The sequence below is a fragment of the Perissodus microlepis genome, chromosome 18 (assembly GCF_051167445.1).
Source record: "Perissodus microlepis isolate ML-2025 ecotype Zambia chromosome 18, ASM5116744v1, whole genome shotgun sequence".
NCBI lineage: Eukaryota > Metazoa > Chordata > Actinopteri > Cichliformes > Cichlidae > Perissodus > Perissodus microlepis.
In genome coordinates this window covers 14,052,019-14,074,551 of record NC_140478.1, presented here as the reverse complement: position 1 = coordinate 14,074,551, position 22,533 = coordinate 14,052,019, and the positions used below count along the sequence as shown (strand labels likewise).

Below are 22,533 nucleotides of genomic sequence, written 5' to 3'. Positions count from 1 at the left end.
ATTTAGCTGTGTGTCTGTGCTAGTCATATCAATGCAATGTGTCACTTGTCCATAAGGAGGCAGAGCCTATCAAAATATTCTTCACTCAGTCTGCTGTGTGAAACCGCTCTCACACTTTGGATAGAACATAACAGCTGAAAGTTAATGATGCAGCACCATTTTAAATACTAAAATCCACATACCTGCATCTCCTGCTCGATGCGCAGCCTCTCTTGACCAAGTTCCTCCTGATAGAACTGTGTAAAAGAAAAGAGAGGTTAAAATTATCTAGAGAAAAAACTAATAGCTCCAGCCAATTCAGGAATACACACAGAAAAAAGAAAGGAGAATTTTGCATCTAATATATTTCTATATTATATTATTTTGTATTTGTGACACTGTTTTAATCATATCCATGTGTTTAAGTGTTATTTGGTGCATGCAGCAGCTCTTGCGACCTACATGAATAGCTGGTAAAATATGGCTGAGGCATGAACACATGCTGCTTTAAGGATGTCTTTCTAGAACAGAAGTCTGGCCAGAGGAGACATGGTGGTCCAGAGGAATGCAGTAACATTAGACGGCTTATATAAAGTATCCATGGTTTTGCATTTCACACATGCACCTCAGGGTCCATTATAATATAATATATAATATACTGCTCCAAAAATACCTAAAAAAAATGTAATAAAATAAAGGAACACATTTTAATCAGCATAAATCATCAACTCAGTTAAGCTTCTAGGATATTGATGTGGTCATTTAAGTAACAGAGGGGTTGTTAAGCAGTTTCAATTCCTTTGGTCTTAATGGAATTAACCATAATTGCACTAGAGGGACAACAATGAGACACCCGCCCCCAAATGATTTTACAGGTGGAGGCCACTGACATCATCTTTTCTGACGTTTATCACTAGTTTTGCATTGGCTAAAGTCAGTAACATAAGGTGATACCTGGACACCTCCAGGATGGAAGGTTTGCTGTGTCTCTCAGCACAGTCTCAGGAGCATGCAGGAGATATACAGTTATTCTAGGAGAGCTGCACAGGGCTGTAGAAGGTCAACCAATCAGCAGGACTGGTATCTGCTCCTTTGTGCAAGGAGAAATGGGATGAGCACTGTCAGAGCTAGAAAAAGACTTCTAGCAGGCCACTGGTGTGGCCTCTACAACGGCCCCCTGACTGCCATTAGGTATTGATGAAATCCTTGTACCCATTGTCAGGCCCTACGCTGGTGTAGTGGGTCTTGGGTTCCTACCGGTGCACGACAATGCCCTGTCTCATGTGGTGAGGGTATGCAGGCAGTTCCTGGAAGATGAAGGAATTGATCCGCTTGACTGGCCCCCACACTCACGTGATCTAAATCCAGTAGACCACCTCTGGGACATTATGCTTTGGTCCATATGATGCTGCCGGGTTGCACTTCAGACTGCCCAGGAGCTCAGTGATGCCTTTGTGCAGATCTGGGTCGATTTGCCCCACAGACACCACCTGTCATCTCATTAAGAGCATGTCCTGATGTTGTCAGGCATGCATACAACCACTTGGGGGTCAAACAAACTACTGAGTACCACTTTGAGTTGTCGTAATGAAATTTGGCAAAATTTCGAGGATGAACCTGTCACATAATTTTTGCACTTTTTCACTGTGTCTTTGAAATCAGACCTCTGCAGGTTGATAACTTTCATTTCTATCATCTTTTCCATCATGGCATCTTTTCATTCTTAAAACATTACCCAGTCCAGGTCATGATAGATATCCAGCATGTTTTTCTCCATCTGAGATGTGTCTTCAAAGTGTTCCTTTAATTTCAGTAAGAAATTTAAGACCTGGCTTCAGAGGTTTTTTTTAATGTAAAATTTAACTCATATGTACCTCAACATCCTTGTCCTTCTGCAGCAGGGAATTAGATAGCTCATGAACTTGTCCCTCCAGCTCTTCCACCCTGAGTGTGAGTGTTGTCTTCTCTCCACACAGCTCAGTGATGCAGACCTCCTTAGTGCGAAGCTCTTTAGTTAGCTCCTCTATCAACCTGAAAGCAGAAAGAGGACCAGTCAGTGACATAGAAGGATGGATTTCTTCTCATGTTCTCCAGAACTGAGTAGTTTCTTACCTGTCTTTGTTGTTAGATGGTGACAGGATATTTGGAGGCCTTTCATCCTCTGGGATTTCCTCCATTGCGGCATCTAAGGAGAGGAGGGAAGCATGGGATTGTGATCCAGCCAGCGAGGCCATTCGCTCGGCCTCGCTGCGAGCCAGCTGGGCCTCCTGAAAGAAACATGCACCAAAGCAGTTAAGATTTGGGAAGATTGGGCACTATCACCGAGTATCCCCAAGTGTCAGTATTACAGCAGCAGACCAACCTCCTGCAGGAGCTGAATCTTTGCCTCAAGCACCTGCTGCATGTGGTCAATTTCCTGCTGTCTCTCTTGACACCGTCTCTGTAGCTCTGCCTCATTGTGATTGGTCAGGCTCTCTGCTGTTGTGCTGAAGAAGAAAAGGACATCACAGTCTAATCACAAAATCAATCAGATAGCACATAGCCCACTGTATATGAGGTTTGGAATCCAATAACCAGGTCATTTGGATCTGGTCAAAATAAATTGAATAAACTGTCATAGTGTAAAATGCAGGGTACATCCAAGTCATCCCTCTCCTGCAATGCTAACACAGTCAGACAATCAGGCTTACAACACATATTATAAATGTTATCATGCAAAAACATGTAGGCCTAATAAAATATCTAATATTACACTTTGAATTGAGTAGCAGCTTATTTAATAAGGGATTTAAAACCCCAGCAGCAGTTTACACACAGATCTAAATGTTGTCCGGGGGGTGTCATTTTTAGAGCATGAGGGAAATATTAGTGAGAGCCAAGACATAATATGATGTCATAGGTTTTCTGTCTGCTACATAGCTCATGGGATTTCCTTAGCCCCTTCCACTAATAGCAGAGATTAAGTAGCACACCACCCGTGGTGTTTATTGTCATAGAAGGGATGATCTCATAATATAAAAGGGTTGATATTTGTAGGGTTGTGCATGAAAAGCAGAATTGTATCCCTTTTATTAGTAGCCTGGACTTTCACCGTTAACTAGAGGCTTGTATCGTAAGGATGTCAATTTGCTGTACCTGCTGTTACCTGCAGATGTGTGCGATAAAATACTTAGCTGACACACTCAGCTGAAGGTAAACGTCCACCAAACGTGAACAATTTAAACTTTAATCTGAAATTTCTCACACACGCCCTGATACTTTATATTTCTGTGCCAGCACATTTGGTGTGTCATGCAACGTTTGACTCCTTTGGACTCCAGCTGTGCAAGCATCTCTCTATATCACTTAGTGAGTCAACAGCGGTATCCCAGAATTCCTGCTCCCAGAATGGCACATGCCACCCTGACGCCACGAGTCTTCTTCTGGACACTGTCTACATACATTTTTAACTTTATCCACCACATGCAGCAGCTCAGATAACTGGGATATTCTGAACCCATCTGAGCAACGTAAGTGTCTCATGGACAAGTGTCCTTTATGTCAAGTGGACATTCAGGCTGTTCAGACAGCCCACACATCTCTTTTATAATCTTGGTGGGTCAACAATGTAAACTATTTAAACTACCATAAAACTGTTGCAACATATGCTGTACAACCAGACATAACAATGATTAAAAAATACACAAGTATGCCTCAGTTTTTCTACATGATAATAAAAAACGTCTACTGCAGTAAATTAAAGAAATCTGCCAGCGTGAGAAAAAGAATGCACACGCTGCAGAACTCCAGATTCCTTATTTAGGAACTGTTCTTCATCAGACAATGAAACACCAAACAGCACCCTCGTAAATCACCTGTGAATGGTCACATGACCAATTACATCCAATCAAAAATCAGTTCTTATATAGGACAAACAATACTATGGTTGGTGTTTCATGTCTGATGAAGAGCAGCTGGGCTCGAAAAGCCGTTCCATGCAATAAATTAGGACTCTGGAGTTCTGCACTCTGTTTTACCTTTGTCCCATTTTTTGGGCTCTGCACCTGCCCCATAGGATGAGGAGGATGTGAATGGATTGTTTTTTGTTTTCTCTAAGAAATAAATGTGTATAATTACAGTGAAAAGTTCTGGAAGCTCATTCCCCAGAATGTCCTCTAATTATAAAACAAAATGCTTTTGTTAATTCACAGAAAATGCCCTATTTTTTTTCGTACTGTCTGACCCATAGTAAAAACATTAAAATCCTATAGTAGATACTGAAAAAACAGAAACTTTTCTGGCATTGAATTGTTCATCTGATCCTTAATTACTATCTATAAAAGGCCATTTGAGAAATCTTTACCAAGAGCAAAAGTTGTAAAACCTATTGAAGTGTAGTTAAAATTCCAAAATGTATGCTTTCTTTCACACTGGATTTGTCAGGTGCTGGGTCTGTGATCCAGCATTTTGTGTTATTTTATACTGTTGACTTCTTATGTTAATATTCATGTGCTATTCTTAAGTTGAGGTAGAGTTCTAGTATTATTACTGGTTTGTCTTGGTTGAGTTTTAGTCTGGTTTATGTTTTTTCTATTCTTCCTCGTCTATGTAGCTTCCCCTTGTGTCTCTCTCCTCTGTGTCCCTCTCCCTCTCTCGCTCCCTCTGTCTCTTGTGTCAAGTTTGCGTGTCCCAATTCATGTCTCTCCATGCTTCCTGTTTTATTTTGAAAGTCTTGTTTCTATGTTCAGTGTGCTTAGTTTTACTTTTCCCTGTTGGGTCATAATCATTGGTGTCAGCTGTGTCTCCCCAGGTGTTTCCACTTCCCTCTTTTCCCTCCTGTGTATTTAAGTCCTCTGTATCGCTCTGTCGGTGTGTCTGTTTTCCATTCCCTATGTCATGTTGGATCCCAGGTACCTTATGATTCTGGTCAGGTTATGTTCATGTTCACAGTTTTTCTTGTCATAGTTACTCTCATACACCTGCTCAGAATCATGTTTTCCTTGTCATAGTTTTGTACAGACTAGCTTTTCCCAGTTTAGGTTTTAGTTTTAGTTTTGCCCTGGTTCATTTTTGCCTTGTTTTGTATTCATGTTTTTGGCCATATAAAAAGCTTGTTTTTTGTTAAGATTCAGTTCCATCTCCTTCCGTGTCTGCACTTGGGTCCACTCCACTAACACAATGGCTGCTCAGCCGTGACAGGATTGGGCTCTTTGTCATGCTGATGGTCCCTGAGCCCGATGTTTGACACCCATGCTTTAAATGTTACTCTTACTCCACTATTTAATCTCAACATATCCCAGCAAAATCCCAACCTTCAGTTCTTTAATTGTTTAATTCCACAGGGACACAAGATAAAGTGGTCGCAAATGAGAACACAGATATAAAGGTTAATGATCTACACTTCGGCTTACTGTGTGTGTGTGTGCGTGTGTGTGTGTGTCTACCAGCAGCTGCATGGCATATGAGCTTTTAGTCATATGAAGTGTTACCATAGTTAAGACAGGACCATGTAGAGCATTACAGTTAATATCCAGCAAGAACACCACTTCATGAAAGCCAAATCAGAAAAGAAAGCTAACCAAGTGCTGTGGTAACGTGTACATCAGTGAAAGAAAAGAGAAAAGACCACAGAAGAAGAAATGCAATATAGATTAATAATCACAGAACATGTCTGAAGAATATTTCAACTTGATTGTTATTGATCTTTAGTTTCCAATTGGCGTTGCATCTGTCTAATTGTTATAATCTGTTAGTAGTATTTAGCTTATTGTACTTTAACAACTAATTCTGATGAATATTTGTGGACTTACAGGGCTTTGTCCAAAAGGTCCTGTTTCTCCTGAAGCTCCTGCTTCAAGCTCTCTACTTCCACCTTCAGCTCGATGTTCTGCAACAGATGAAGAGCATCAAGATAATCAGTTAACACATCGTGTTATCTTAAAACAAGCTCACTCCTCGGTGCACCACCTCCTCTGCCTTATCTTAAAAATAAAACATGTGTGAGGCATAAAGAATAAAAACTAAATCATGTGAAATCTTTCATCAGTAATAAAAAAATTGATTTGAGCTTCATTATTGTTAATCTACTAATACAACGAATAAATAAATAAAACCCTCCTCATGTGGCCTCAGTTGCTAAGTAACCGTGGTACCTACAGCAAAACGTGACATTTTTTAGATTCTTATTTACGGCGCGGTGAAAACAAAAAACAGTTGTGGTTCCTTGACTAATATTCACGCTTTTATGGCTTCTAAGCACTAAGCCGCTTTAACTGTCTTAAGTCTGTAAAATTATGTTTATTACCCAAGCTTGCTAGCTTTAGCCCACTCTGTTCCAAAGATGGTCACTTTAGGATCCAAAGAAAATGGCTACAGCCAAAATGCAAAACTTTATGAGTTCACAAACGGCAGGTGGTTAGACAATAAATTAGGCAATAAATATGGCTGATCCTTTTGTGCAGAATGGATATATATATATATATATATATATATATATATATATATATATATATATATATATATATATATATGATAAAATGTGGAAAAGCTTTTAAGTTTTCATCACTCTGCATTTGATTTGCTGTTTGTGTAAATCTCTGTCACATATTTAACACTCATTTGTCTTGGTCCTTGTTCAGTGTCCTTAACCACTACATCTCAGGCTGTAATTGCCCCGTCTCTGCTGAGTGAATCAAGGCTTCATGGGTGTTGTGTGTCATCAGTGCGGAGCATCTGACCGAGCTGTCACGGCTGGTATATTTAGAGCTGGAGAATTCAGAGCAGCTCAGATACTCGCTCGCTGTGGCCAAAAGCTGAACTCCACAGTTTGTTTACCTGCTGAGGTCCACAGGGGACATTTTAGGTGCCAATCGGAGCTCTCACACAGAGTTAGAGGACTGACAATTTAATCGTGGGGATCGTTCTTTCCATTCTGACCTCAGCAAAGCCAGAGAGGACGGATTATCTGTCTGTCTCTGTCTGTCCGCTGCAGGCTGAACAAATGCAGCTCTCAGTGGTCGGTACTGAGCAATTTAAATGTTCAGTTTTATTCCCCCTTCAAGCACGTGTGTTGACCTTTTCCTCTTTGCTGTTAGAGAGCTCTCCTGTTAAGAGTATCCAGAAATACTCACAAAAAAAATCAATCACCCTGAAACTAACCAATATTCATGAACTATGAGTGCTTAAATCCGCAGGGCTCTGCAGCTGTAGAGCTGCAAGTATTAGTTGACTATCAAATTACTGATCAAAAGAAAACTGATTGAATATCTAAAATAACAATTATTACCTCGGCCCTGGACGTCATGTGTGGGGTAATTCTGTCTGTAAACACAATAGCTCAAAAATATTTCAATGAATTTCAATGAATTGATCAAACTTTGTATTCAAACTTTGTAGTGGTGTAGAGTCAGATCGTGTTAACAATCCATGAAAATTTGGGTTACATCAAAGTCTTCAAGGTCAACTCAATGAAATGTTGGTCGAAAATTGACAAAAAGCCTTAAGAGGGCTTCCAGGCCATTGGAAGTCTTTGGGAAAACAGGTTTCTGAGCTGACTTCTGTAAAACACTTTACTCATGAGTTCATGGACTCAATCACTTGTTTTCGGTCATTTTAAATACAAAATTAAGTCAATCAATCCCCATTGAATCCAGTTTTTTGAAACCAAGTTGGCGACAGTGGAAACGCTCATCTCAAAACTTCAGAAACCAGTGGATGATGTCACTACATCTATCTTTTATACTGCCTATGCAGTAGCCTGAAGACAATTGATGAAATAAACCTGGACTGCAGGAAAGTGTGATGAATAATTTTTCATTGTTTCTGAAATATAAAGGAAATGAATAACTGATTTATGAAGAAACTAATGAGCAGAACCATTGACAGTGACAATAATGACCCCACAGAGGCAGAAATACTGTGCGGACTAAATGAGTTTCAATGTTCAGTGTATCATATCAACAGAAAAAAATAACAAAAGAAAGAGTGTTTTTTTTAAGAGTGAAGTTTGTTTAATGTAAACAAATCCATGACTATCTTAAAAAAAACCTCTACAACAAGCTGGGTTTTCTATATTTCTATGTTTAAGTTTTAAAATAAAACTGTATAAAGACTGTAGATATACCTTTTAGATTTGCCATTGTTCAGCGTAATTCTTATGATAAACAATCCTTTTCAGCTTATGTTACTAAGTCATGCAACAGCAGCTTTAACATATGCAATAAATATGTGATAAATGGGTTCCAGATTCCTGATGATATGAAGCCTGTCTAAAGACTCTGATAATAGCAAACGTGTATTCCCATGTGTGTGCATGTTTGTGTTTGTGTGTGCGTGTGCATGAGACAACAACATGGTTTACAGGAACTGTCTCGCAAACAGCTCTATATATAGCCACCCATCACTGTGCACCTGCTACTTTGGCCTCTCCTGGCCTGACGGCCCTCAGCAACACATCCACTTTTAACTAAGGGTAGGGGGATGGCTGCACTTCGAACCTTGACAGGCTCACCACACAGAAATTGAACACACCTGTATCATGGGGAGTGATCAGCTAATAGTGATGTGCTATCACATATCATCACTCAGCTTCAATTCTTGGAATTATTATCCTGCTCATCCTGTTTTAACTGATACCAAAGAGTTACATGGTTTGGTAGTATCAATAACATTAATTATACTGACAACAGCTTTTTAGATGAGTAATTTCTTTAGAAATCCATAATTTCAATGTAGATGTACAATGACAATAAAGGGCTAGTCTATTTTATGCTATTGTATTCTATTCTAATTTTAACCCTGGAGAACCCATGGGGTCAAATTTGACCCCATGGTTTCCCTAGTAAACCAATGGGGTCGGATCTGACCCCATGGGTTCTCCAGGGTTAAGGGTCCTTCAATAACTTCCCCAAGTTCCACACTTTTCCAGACTAAATACTCTTTGTGGATTTTAAGAACATATTTGACATCACAGTGAAAAAACTATAGAAATAAATGTTTTAAAATCCAAATTTTAACATGTACCTTATAAACCCACCTACATTTTTACCACCCAGTAAATTTGTGAATCTCTGTAAAATATAAATAAAAACAAAATGCAATGATATCTAAATTTTTAAGCCCATATTTTCTTTACAATAGAAGATAAAAAAATGTAACATGTTTAAAGTGCAACATTTTACTATGAAAAATATCAGATAACTAAGTTTGACAGCAGCAACATTTTTCAAAAAAGTTGGGACACGGACAACAAAAGGTCAGAAAAGTATGTGGTGGTATAGAAGACTGAGTTTCTCAGAAGTAAAGATGGACAGAGGTTCATCAATCTGTGAAAAATATATAATCAAACAATTCTGAGAATCTGGAGAAATCTCTGTGCGCAAAGGACAAGGTTTAAAAACCAGTACTGGATACCTGTGATTTTGGGCCTTCAGTGAGGACATGCATTAAAAACACAAATGATTCTGCCATGGAAATCACTGCATAGACTCAGGAACACTTTCCAAAATCAGTTTCTGTGAACACAGTTCACTGTGTCATCCACAGTGCTGGTTAAAGCTCTATCATGCAAAGAAGAAGCCACATGTCAACATGATCCAGAAATGCTCGCATCAAGGCAGTTTATATTTTAAAGTAGAGATCCTTTAATAACACAGAGAAAACCCCAACAATCAAACGACCCCCTTTGAGCAAGCACTGGCAACAGTAGGAAAGAAAATCTCCCTTTTAACAGGAAGAAACCAGGGATGGGCAGCCATCTGCTAATGGGAGGAAAACTGTTCTGTTTCCCAAAAATTCTGTTTTGGAAAAAAATGGATGCTGCATCCTCTGGACTGAAGAGGAGAGGGACCGTCTGGCTTGGTGTCAGTGCTGAATTCAAAAGCGTGCATCTTTATAAAGGTTTAGATCGCATGAACTCCCATCCAGACAAAGTCTTTTTCGGGAAGGCCTTGCATATTTCAGCAAGACAAACTGGATACCACATCTATTACAACAGCATGGCTTCAAAGGAGAAGATTCCAGGTGCTGAACTGACTTTCCTGCAGTCCAGTTGAGAAACTAGAATCTTATATCAGACTATCACAGGACAATGTTCCTATCCAAAAGTCTGACAGCTGGTCTTCTCAGTTCCCAGACGGATTACAGACTGGTGTTAAAAGAAGAGAGGATGACACAGTCCCAACTCAAACGAGCTAATATTTTTCATAAAGATGCTAAATTTTTCACTTTACGCATTCGATTTGTTTTTTGTTGTTGTTGTTTTTTTTTACATCCTATTGCGAATAAAATATGAGTTTATGAGATTTGAAAAAAGTTGCATTTTGTTTTTATTTCGTTTTTTCAGAAAATACTTTTTTTGGAATTAGGTTTGTAGATCCTGGCTGCTTGTGATATTATACTGTGAAATGCTGTGTATATTTGTAGTATATTGCCATGTTTTCCTACTAATTATTGTAATCGTGTACCCATCATGTACTTGGGAGTGTTACACGGTGCTAAGCTATTTTACAGGCTGTGATGTACAGGTGTATAGGTACCTCTGTGTGGGAATGCTGTGCTGCTAGCTGTTCTGTTGACAGAGCTGACCTGGCTCTCTCAAACAATGGTAAATATTTAGGGTTTTCTGGCTGCTTTAAACTCATCCATTCTTGGTTCACTTAACTTAAAGCACAAAACGCTTTTTTTCTTAACTTTACCATATAAAATAGTAAGGACTCTAAAACATTTGAAGAAACAATTAAACACATTATTACATATTTAAACCACACTATGTTTCTCAAATATGTTTAAGATGTGACTGAAAGTGAAACATACAAGCACGTGTTACGATGACACATGTGATAAATAAATCAGTGCACTGAAGCCGGCTCTATAAATAGAGATTCTTGGGCTCTCAGAGAGATCACTATGTACCCAGGACTAACACGCCAGCCTGTACTGTATTACACAGAGATGCTTCGGAGGAAAGATGGGAACATTATCACTCTGTCATGATATTCAACACGAGCAGCTCAGGTCGGATAGCATCCACAGAACAAAGATTTAGTCTCCAAATAAAAAGTGCTTTGACTGATTAGCCTTTAGTCACACGGAGTGGGGCCTGTGAGGCACACGGATTAAACTCCAGCTGCATGTCTGTACAACATGGGATCGAGTTTACCCAATCACTGCTGGTATGCAGTAATAGTGGAGGATAAGAGGACCAACGCTCAGGTCTTGTTTGGCTGGATTAAGCAGCCATTAATTTCTCATATCAAAGAGTCGGTGGTGATCAAAAAGGAATTAGAACCAGGGGAGAGCGAAAGTGATGAAGAGACGCCAGCTGGCTTTTGTAAACAGACAACAGCTGAACTGGGTCACCTTACTGTAGGTGCACACTTTGCATGCAGAGATGGACGCAGAAAACACATTTAGAAGCAGAGCAAAGCAGCATGTTCACAGAAACAGCATCCTCATAGAGACTCTATGAGAAAGACCATTGTTTTTAGATCTGCAACTAATTATTACTTACATCTGTGAGTTTCTTGCTTTCCTCAGATAAGCAGAGAATTCTTACTATCGATCAATGAATCTATTTAAAAATCTAATATTTTAATATATTCTGTATATTTTGTTGATCTTAAAATTAATTATTGATTATAGCACTGATTTAAAGCCAAGCATTCATTACTCCAACTATGACACTGTAACAGGTGACCTGCAGAACCACTTTTCTGATACTATATTTAGCTTTATGATTCTAGCTACACTTGTGTCTGTCTGTTTGTCAAGATGAAACTAAAACTACATGTAAATACATTTAAAAGGTGGAGCACGATCTTTAAAACTGCACAACTGGTTATGGGTTTTTGGTGGAGGATGTGCTGTCTGGATCCCTTCCTACTATATATATTTTAACTAGTTGTGGACTGTATCTTTTATTTTGTGCTCTCACAGTTTCATTCTGTATAAAAAATGTTTTGCTTGGGACAAAATCAACTTTAAAACCATTTCCAGAGATGTTCTCCCCTTAAAGCAGCACCGAATCCTAACAGACTTCAATAACCTAGTCTGTTGGAGTATTACATAATACTGGTGCTGTTGTGTTAATATTTTATTAATCAAGCCAGAGATCATGAAAATACAGTTAAAGCAATCTGAACAACATCTCTAGAAAGTGTGAAAACTATGACTCTATCCTTTTACTTTTTAACATAGTCCATATTTCGAGAATATCTGAAGATATACTGTTGGCTGATTTTTTTTAAATTTAATTTAATTGATTTGTTTTGTTTTTTGTTTTTTTTGTTGTTGCTCCTATTAAAATCAGCTAGATCCTTGCAAAATTCAGGCTCTTGCATAAAATTATGGCTATGCAATCTACGCAATCACTGCAAATGTAAATCTAAATTGACATTTTCAAGTTTTGAATCAATTCACGTATCCAAAATACTGATTCCAGGACAGAAGCTTTACCAAGTTTCTAAATAAATGCTACTCTGTTCCAAGCACCAATTATTTTAATTAATGTATAAGGCATATTGTTTTGCTGCACTTCAAATCAGTTCAGAGCAAATAAATATGAGATGCAATATGAGCATCCAAATGGAAGACAAATAGAAAAAAAATTTAAGCATGTGTTTTACATCTTATACTCTGATTTAGAGCAGGGCGATATGCCCAAAAATATTTATCACGATATACATTTGAAAATTTGCGATAACGATATAACTGACGATATATTTGACACTAGACAAAATACTTTACAACTCCACAACTTTATTAGTGCAAAAAACCCAAAGATCAATGTATTTTCACTTAAACAAGCAGCTGTTTTTTTATGTGCATTAAAGTTATATAAAAAATTAACAGTGCAAATGCAAATTCCTTGCTGACAGTTTAACCAAAAGGCATTTCCAGTGGACATTGGCCGACATATCCTCAGCATAACCATGTATAATATCCACAAAACTTAAAAAGAGGTTATACACACACAATACAGTGATATTATGTTGAAGCACAGTACGTATCACTCCGCGAGGCTCCTGCCTACGATAGCCGTAATGCTTCGACAATCCATCAAGCGGTGCGGGTTCGTAGCTTAGCAAAGTCGTACTAAAACATTTGACAGATTTTCCAGCGCCGTGTACCACATAAAATCGTTTCTAGGTCAGTAAACACAACCAGAATTCATACATAAGGCACACGGGATTATAAGGGGCACTGTCGATTTTCAGAAAAATCAAAGGATTGATTTTAAGTGTGCCGTATTTTCCAAACAACACGGTAATAACGACGGCCCGCTAGCATGCTCTACCAAAAATAGTGCTTTGTTGTGTTTTACCCATATTCTATCGCGATATTTCATTTTCTTATTGTTGCCCAACATTATACTGGTATTACCGTGAACGGTATGATATGGCCCAGCCCTACTCGGATTTAAACATGAATGCCATTACAAGCAATGTAATTACAAGAATTAACTATAGATAAAATACGCATTTTCTATTATATAATGTTAAATGTGTTACTTACATAACTAAATTACAGTATAAGACAAATCTTATAAGATCTACAATGTATCCATATAAAACATAAACCTTTACAGTATCTACAAATGCAAATGTATTTGTGAAATAAAATAAGGTATCCAGATTCAGGTTGTCATGAAAACTGCTGTATAAAACAAGTTATTGTTAGTATTATTACTGACACAACTAGAGCTTCAATGTCAATTTAATATCTCTTTTGATAACGTTTGTGCTACTCTTTCATTTTGAGTTGTAATAAAAAGTAATAAGCTTCAACATTTTACTTACAGCTCACACACATCCAATAAATATTTTTTCATGACAGGAGTCATTTGATTTTTATTATAAGCTATTTTCTGACATTGTGGTGTTGTTCTACATGTTTATGCAGCCTTGGATGTGTCTGAGTGTTTCTGTGCTGTGAATCAACCAATGGGCACAAAACCCCAAATGCCAGTATGAAGCACCCCAGATAGGAAAAGAGAAGCCAGCCAAACCAGCCAGAAACATGTACTGCATTAAAAATACTACAAAAAGAGGTAGTTGGAGGTTAGTGTTTCGCTGGGCAGCCATGTCTTGTAACACGCACTTGGTAAAGTCCCATCACCTCAACCAAACCAGTGGGACAGCTGGATCAACAAACATGTCTCAGTAAAGCAATGGTTTATGACAGTCACCACATGTGACTGATAAATGAATAAATTCATTTAATTAACTGTAGACACAAAATCAGCTATCACCAAAAGTCAAGTAGTTTGCCACTACTTTCCTAATAATTAGAGAGCTGTCCCACTCACCGTGCGGTAGACATCTTCACTGCTCTCCTCATACTTCTGCTGGATCCTCTCCTCCAGGAAGTAGATGCGGAGCTTGAGGCTGAAGTTCTCCTTCTTCAGGTCATTCAGGTGCTGTGATAAAGTACGGTAACCGTTAGACATGACTGTCAAAGCGCATCCACACTGCTTGACATGATGTCCATCATAGATCAGAAATGAATAGCTGTCCTCGACTTCTCCATGTCATGGAGAAAAGGAATCCATTTCAAAGGACAGCAGCTCTTAAGCATGCCCTTTTGTTAGAGTCCAGGAACTGACAGATATGCCTTCCTCAAAAAGAAAAAGAAGAATATTTACAAAGTGTCATTCTTGCATCTAACAGGCCATAAGGACACAATCTACAAAATCACTCACACATACTAAATCTAACACACTCACACACACATGCACACACACACACGCTGAGGTTTTCAGGGGCGTTTGCAGTGCAGAGGGCTACTCTGCAGCCCGGCGGTCAGAGATGCAGCCGTGCGAGCTCCATGGTGTGTTGTGGTCTGCACAGGAAGGGGACAGGAGCTTATCTTACTGGGGGGAGACATGTCTGGAATCCCAGACTGCCACGGGAGATGGGAGGAAAGAGAGAGGAGGGGAGGGGAGGAGGGAGTCAAAAAGACTAACAGTTACTTGTGATATGAAAGGAAATCTCACACCTCTGTTAAAAAAAAAAAAAAAAAAAAAAAAAAAGGAGGGGAGGGGATGAGATGTGAGGCACTTTCTGAGCTTTTCTTTTTGTCTGCATTGTTTTTCTGTATGGATTCAAACCACTGTCAAAATCGGTCGCTGTTGAACTTGGGATATGACAATTTCTCTATAACACCTGCTTTATTTTTTATTTATCTTTGCTGTAGTTTAACTTACCTGTCATATCCCATTCTGGGTTTTTTCTAAAGCTCCTTTTCCTAAAAATAGTATATAAATATTATCTTCAATATCTTACTCAGGGTACAGATTGTCTTAACCTAAACATTCAGGTGAGTCAAATGTAGAAGCCAGTAGGGAAAATTAGCAGTAGCGTTAGCTCTTTTAGCCTCTTGCATTATTAGAAAATGTATTTTTTATTTATGGTTTTGACAGAAATGTCAGTTTGTGGCAGAAGCAGGAGACATTTCAGATAAAGAAAACAACAACAGAAAAATCCATTCTTCCTTTCAGCACTAAAGTGCAAACAAAGTTAGCAAACAGCTAAAGCCAGTTAACAATAATTAGCTAAATAGCTCTTCCTAAAGCTCTTTTAGTGAGCTACAGGAAAAGCAAATATGGGACATATGGCTGACTGGAAGCAACACATATGAGTATATGTCGATGCTAATGTTGTTTTGCATCTTTTGGAACCTTGCTGTCATTTTTTTTCTCCTCTTACACTAATAATGATGTTGAAGATGGATTAGCCCACCCTGATTTTACCATAGCCTGTGATAGCTACACAATCAGCTCTGGGAATGAAGTTGAGAGACACTGGTGGGAGTGAAACAGGCAGGTGAGTGGGAAGAAGTTAAAGAAATAGGAAACCTGGGAGCAGTGAGCCACAGTGCTATTAATAGGTAGCTGTTCTCAATCTCACTGTGGAGAATCCCCGAATGTCCCTCAGAGAAACTAGCAAACTGAAAGAATTGAACTCAAGAGTGAAAAAGGAAAAACAGGTTCTACATATCCTAACAATACAAGCTTAAGCTGAAACCAAGTGTGAAAAGATTGGATAATACAGAGACACAGACAGGACAATTAGATCATTTTTAGTTCATGATGCTTTCAGTGAGTGTGTCCATTATAGTGTCAGGTTACATGCTGTTGCTAAATAATTCAGAGCAAAGATAGGCTGGGCGCCAAGCAGGGTCTCCACGTAACATCAGGAATGACATCATCTACCTCTACATTTAAACTCTGCACACAATATAGTCGCATCCTCAAAAATAATCACACACGTGTCCACTCTTCATCAAAGAGAAATAAATTGGATTTATGGTGTGTGTATATATATAACTCTGCACTATGTTGTTTGAAGTGCTGTTTGGTGTAAATGTGCCGGCCACACTCTCTCCAAACAGTCAGCTCTCGTGACTGTTTGGTCCCTGATCCCATTTTAACTGGGCTTATCAGCTCCTCCAGCAGGTTTTATTCTTATAAAGTGCATGTCCAAAAACACACATTTTTAGAGACAAGCACGGAGGTGTCATATACTGTGGAGAACCTGGGGATCAGTTTATTGGTCTATAACAGTCTCTTTAATTGAATATAGTAGTAGAAGAATTTAGGTTGCTGATGTTATTATTGGGTACATTGCAAATGAGCGATATACTGTATTATTTGCACTGGCACCCCAAATAAAAAGTAAAAAAGAGCAAATGATTGCTCTAACATGCAGTTCAGAAACAGTCACAAGGTTTAATGAAATAATTTGTGTTGCTGGACATGAATTTTCTCCCATTTCTTTTAAATACCGATGATTTTTGTCTGATTTTACTTTCTCAGAATTGATATCATTTCATATTTTCTGTGAGACCAGGTATGCACTAACAGTTAAGCATTATGGGTTCCCTGTGCTGATTTGTTATCTTCTAGGGCAAGACTTGCATATGGAGGCATGTACAGTGCTGTGGAAAAGTATTTCCCCCCTTTCTACTTTCATAGTTTTTGGCATATTTGTCACACTTAAATGTTTCAGATCATCAAACAAATTTCAGTATTAGACAAAGATATCCTGAATAAATACAAAATACAAGTTTTAATTAAGCTATCCAAACGTACCCTAGGTATCCTATCCAAAAGTAATCGCTCCCCAACCCTAATAAACTAGTTGTGCAACAACAATTGCAATCAAGTGTTTGTGATACCTGACAATGAGTCTTTCACAATACTGTGGAGGAATTTTAGCCCCACTCTTACTTGCAGAATTCTTTTAATTCAGCCACAATAGAGGGTTTTCCAGCATGAACAGTCTGTTTAAGGTCATGCCAAAGGATCTCAATCTTATTTAAGTCGAGACTTTTACTAGGTCCCTTCAAAAACTTCATTTGATTATTTTTAAGCCATTTAGAGGTGGACTGGCTGGTGTGTTGCAGATCATTGTCCTGCTGCATAACCCAAGTGTGCTTGAGCTTCAGGGCATGACCTGGTGGCCCATACAGTCTCCTTTAGGATTTTCTGGTAGAGAGGCGATTCATAGTTGCATCAATTACAGCAAGTCATCCAGGTCCTGAAGCAGCAAAGCAGCCCCCAACCATCACACTAACACATCCATGTTTGAATGCTGGTATGATTTTCTTTCTGTGAAATGCTCTTTAGTTTTATGCAGCTTTAACGGGACTCAAAACTTCCAAAAAGTTCAACTTTTGTCTCGTCAGTCCAAAGAATATTTTTCCAAAAGTTTTGGGGATCATCAAGATGATTTCAGATGTTGACGTGCTCTTGGAGTAATTTGGAGTAATGAAGCATAGTCCTAAACAGAAGCCCCAGGTACACCACCAACCCGTTCATGTGTCTAACCGTTTTTCCCCACTTGGTGACACACCCGCCGGGGGTCAAACTCTGGTAATTGGTGATTCTGTTCTCAGACATGTGAAGCTAGAGACACCGGCAACCATAGTCAATTGTCTTCCAGGGGCCAGAGCAGGCGACATTGAAGGAAATTTAAAACTGCTGGCTAAGGGTAAACGTAAATTCAGTAAAATCATAATTCACGTCAGCAGTAATGACACCCGGTTACGCCAATCGGAGGTCACTAAAATCAATATTGAATCGATGTGCAACTTTGCTAAAACAATGTCGGACTCTGTAGTTTTCTCTGGTCCCCTCCCCAATCAGACCAGGAGTGACATGTTTAGCCGCATGTTCTCCTTAAATTGCTGGCTGTCTGAGTGGTGTCCCAGAAACGATGTGGGCTTCATAGATAATTGGCAAACCTTCTGGAGGAAACCTGGTCTTGTTAGGAGAGACGGCATCCATCCCACTTTGGATGGAGCAGCTCTCATTTCTAGAAATATGGACAAATTTATTAAACCCCCCAAAATATGACTATCCAGAGTTGGGACCAGGAAGCAGAGTTGCAGTCTTACACGCCTCTCTGCAGCTTCTCTCCTCCTGCTACCCCCCCAAAAACCCATCTCCATAGAGACTGTGTCAGCTTCCAAAAAGACAAAAAACAAACTAAAAACCAGCAACAAACAACTTAAACATAAACAATTACAAAGAAAGAACAGTACAGTATCCACATCTGAACCAAAGAGTAAAACAGTGAAATGTGGATTATTAAATATTAGGTCTCTCTCCTCCAAGTCTCTGTTAGTACATGACTTAATAATTGATCAACAAATTGATTTACTCTGCCTTACAGAAACCTGGTTGCAGCAGGATGATTATGTTAGTTTAAATGAATCAACACCCCCGAGTCATTCTAACTACCAGAAACCTCGAAGCACAGGCCGAGGGGGCGGTGTGGCAGCAATTTTTCACACCAGCCTATTAATTAATGAAAGACCAAGACAGACTTTTAATTCATTTGAAAGCCTGATGCTTAACATTGTCCACCCCAGCTGTGAAACTCAGAAACCAGTCTTACTTGTTATCATCTATCGTCCACCTGGGCCTTACACAGAGTTTCTGTCTGATTTCTCAGACTTTATATCTAATTTAGTTCTGAGCTCAAATAAAATAATTATTGTGGGTGATTTTAACATCCATGTAGATGCTAAAAATGACAGCCTCAACATGGCATTTAGTCTGTTATTAGACTCAATTGGTTTCTCTCAAAATGTAAAAGAACCCACCCACCACTTTAATCACACTCCAGATCTTGTTTTAACATATGGCATAGAAACTGAACATTTAACAGTGTTTCCTGAAAACCCTCTCCTGTCTGATCATTTCCTGATAACATTTACATTTACAATAATTGATTACACAGCGGTGGAGAGTAGATTTTATCAAAGTAGATGTCTTTCTGAAAGCGCTGTAACTAAGTTTAAGAATATAATCCACCCACTGTTATCATCTTCAATGCCCTGTACCAACACAGAGCAGAGCAGCTATCTGAACGCTACCCCAACAGAGGTCGATTATCTTGTTAATAATTTCACCTCCTCACTACGTACGACTCTGGATACTGTAGCTCCAGTGAAAACTAAGGTCTCTAATCAGAAGTACCTGACTCCGTGGTATAATTCTCAAACACGTACCCTAAAGCAGATGACTCGTACTCTGGAGAGGAAATGGCGTGTCACAAATTTAGAGGATCATCATTTAGCCTGGAGAAATAGTTTGCTGCTTTATAAGAAAGCCCTCCGCAAAGCCAGAACATCTTACTATTCATCACTGATTGAAGAAAATAAGAACAACCCCAAGTTTCTCTTCAGCACTGTAGCCAGGCTGACAAACAGTCAGAGCTCTGTTGAGCCAACCATCCCTTTAACGTTAACTAGTAATGACTTCATGAACTTCTTCACAAATAAAATTTTTATCATTAGAGAAAAAATTACCAGTAATCATCCCACAGATGTAATATTATCTACAGCTACTCTTAGTACCATTGATGTTAAGTTAGACTCTTTTTCTCCAATTGATCTTTCTGAGTTAACTTCAATAATTACTTCCTCCAAACCATCAACGTGTCTTTTAGACCCCATTCCTACAAAACTGCTCAAAGAAGTCCTGCCACTAATTAATTCTTCGATCTTAAATATGATCAACCTATCTCTAATGGTCGGCTATGTACCACAGGCCTTCAAGCTGGCTGTAGTTAAACCTTTACTCAAAAAGCCATCTCTAGACCCAGCAGTCTTAGCTAATTATAGGCCAATCTCCAACCTTCCTTTCATATCAAAAATCCTTGAAAGAGTAGTTGTCAAACAGCTAACAGATCATCTGCAGAGGAATGGTTTATTTGAAGAGTTTCAGTCAGGTTTCAGAGCTCATCACAGCACAGAAACAGCTTTAGTGAAGGTTACAAATGATCTTCTTATGGCCTCTGACAGTGGACTCATCTCTGTGCTTGTCCTGCTAGACCTCAGTGCAGCGTTCGATACTGTTGACCATAATATCCTATTAGAGCGATTAGAACATGCTGTAGGTATTACAGGTACTGCACTGCAGTGGTTTGTATCATATCTATCTAATAGACTCCAATTTGTGCATGTAAATGGAGAGTCCTCTTCACACACTAAGGTTAATTATGGAGTTCCACAGGGTTCAGTGCTAGGACCAATTCTGTTTACATTATACATGCTTCCCTTAGGCAGCATCATTAGAAGACATAGCATACATTTTCACTGCTATGCAGATGACACCCAGCTCTATCTGTCCATGAAGCCAGATAACACACACCAATTAGTTAAACTGCAGGAATGTCTTAAAGACATAAAGACCTGGATGGCCGCTAACTTTCTGCTTCTTAATTCAGATAAAACTGAGGTTATTGTACTCGGCCCTGAAAATCTTAGAAATATGGTATCTAACCAGATTCTTACTCTGGATGGCATTACCTTGGCCTCCAGTAACGCTGTGAGGAACCTTGGAGTCATTTTTGACCAGGACATGTCCTTCAACGCACATATTAAACAAATATGTAAGACTGCTTTCTTCCATTTGCGCAACATCTCTAAAATTAGAAATATCCTGTCTCAGAGTGACGCTGAAAAACTAGTTCATGCATTTATTACTTCCAGGCTGGACGACTGTAATTCATTATTATCAGGATGTCCAAAAAACTCACTGAAAAGCCTTCAGCTAATCCAAAATGCTGCAGCAAGAGTACTGACAGGGACTAGAAGGAGAGAGCATATTTCTCCTGTTTTGGCTTCCCTTCATTGGCTTCCTGTTAAGTCCAGAATTGAATTCAAAATCCTGCTCCTCACATACAAGGTCTTAAATAATCAGGCCCCATCTTATCTTAATGACCTTGTAGTACCATATCACCCTATTAGAGCACTTTGCTCTCGCTCTGCAGGCCTACTTGTTGTTCCTAGAGTATTTAAAAGTAGAATGGGAGGCAGAGCCTTCAGTTTTCAGGCCCCTCTTCTGTGGAACCAGCTTCCAGTTTGGATTCGGGAGACAGAAACTATCTCTACTTTTAAGATTAGGCTTAAAACTTTCCTTTTTGCTAAAGCATATAGTTAGGGCTGGACCAGGTGACCCTGAATCCTCCCTTAGTTATGCTGCAATAGACGTAGGCTGCCGGGGGATTCCCATGATGCATTGAGTTTTTCCTTTCCAGTCACCTTTCTCACTCACTATGTATTAATAGACCTCTCTGCATTGAATCATATCTGTTATTAACCTCTGTCTCTCTTCCACAGCATGTCTTTTATCCTGTCTTCCTTCTCTCACCCCAACCGGTCGCAGCAAATGGCCGCCCCTCCCTGAGCCTGGTTCTGCCGGAGGTTTCTTCCTGTTAAAAGGGAGTTTTTCCTTCCCACTGTCGCCAAAGTGCTTGCTCATAGGGGGTCATATGATTGTTGGGTTTTTCTCTGTATCTATGAAGCGCCTTGAGGCGACTTTTGTTGTGATTTGGCACTATATAAATAAAATTGAATTGAATTGAATTGAATTAATTTTTGTAGGCCGACTATTCCTGGGAAGGTGGTCGGCCATGTTTTCTCTATTTGTGGACAATATCTCTCACCGTAGTTCAACGGAGTCCCAAAGCTTTAGAAATGGTTTTGTAACCCTTTCCACACCAATAGATGTCAGTGACGTTGCTTCTCAGCTGTTTTCTTAGATCGTGGGGTGATTTGCTGCTTTTTGAGATCTTTTAACCTACTAAACAGGTTAAATTTAATTGATGTTGAGCTTCAACAGTTCTGACAGTAATGTGGCCTGGATGGGTTTTTTAGTTTCAGGTTGTTGTTGTTGTTGTTTGTTTTGTTTTTTTTAATGAAATCCCTGTAGAAACGTAAGCATGGCAAAACTGTCCATCTATCTCATTAAAAAGGGTGCGATTTTTCTGTGCTTGTGTAAGGTGACAGAAAAACATATACTGCAATTCATCCCCTCTTTATTATCAGTTTTCACTTTAGTAATGCATCGGGAAATCACATATGAATATTATAGCATTATAGCAAAAATAAATGAGTTCTACATGTACAATTAGGGCCATAAATTGTTGGAAAAGAAACATGTTTTGTAGTTTTGCCTCTGTACCCCACCACAGCGCTTTTTAAATCAATTTTAAATGAGTATGTAACAACTCTTTAGGAAATGCTACCATTTTTATACACAACTGCCCATTTTCGGAGGCTCAA

The 22,533-nt window shown here is 39.0% G+C and overlaps 1 protein-coding gene across 2 annotated transcripts in view; it reads right to left on the bottom strand.

Annotated features, from left to right (window-relative positions):
• LOC146367513 (myomegalin) overlaps positions 1 to 22,533 on the bottom strand; it is a 53,896-nt gene that overhangs the window by 28,345 nt on the left and 3,018 nt on the right. Inside the window, exons 4-9 of one of the 2 annotated variants that reach the window (XM_084911480.1) lie at positions 14,264 to 14,374; positions 5,769 to 5,845; positions 2,342 to 2,465; positions 2,092 to 2,246; positions 1,854 to 2,010; positions 183 to 236 (exon numbers count right to left, since the gene is read on the bottom strand). In XM_084911480.1, the coding sequence (XP_084767606.1) occupies positions 183 to 236; positions 1,854 to 2,010; positions 2,092 to 2,246; positions 2,342 to 2,465; positions 5,769 to 5,845; positions 14,264 to 14,374 (678 nt within the window). Of the gene's footprint in view, positions 1 to 182; positions 237 to 1,853; positions 2,011 to 2,091; positions 2,247 to 2,341; positions 2,466 to 5,768; positions 5,846 to 14,263; positions 14,786 to 22,533 lie in introns of those variants that run through there. The other variant, XM_084911481.1, reaches the window with a different exon arrangement.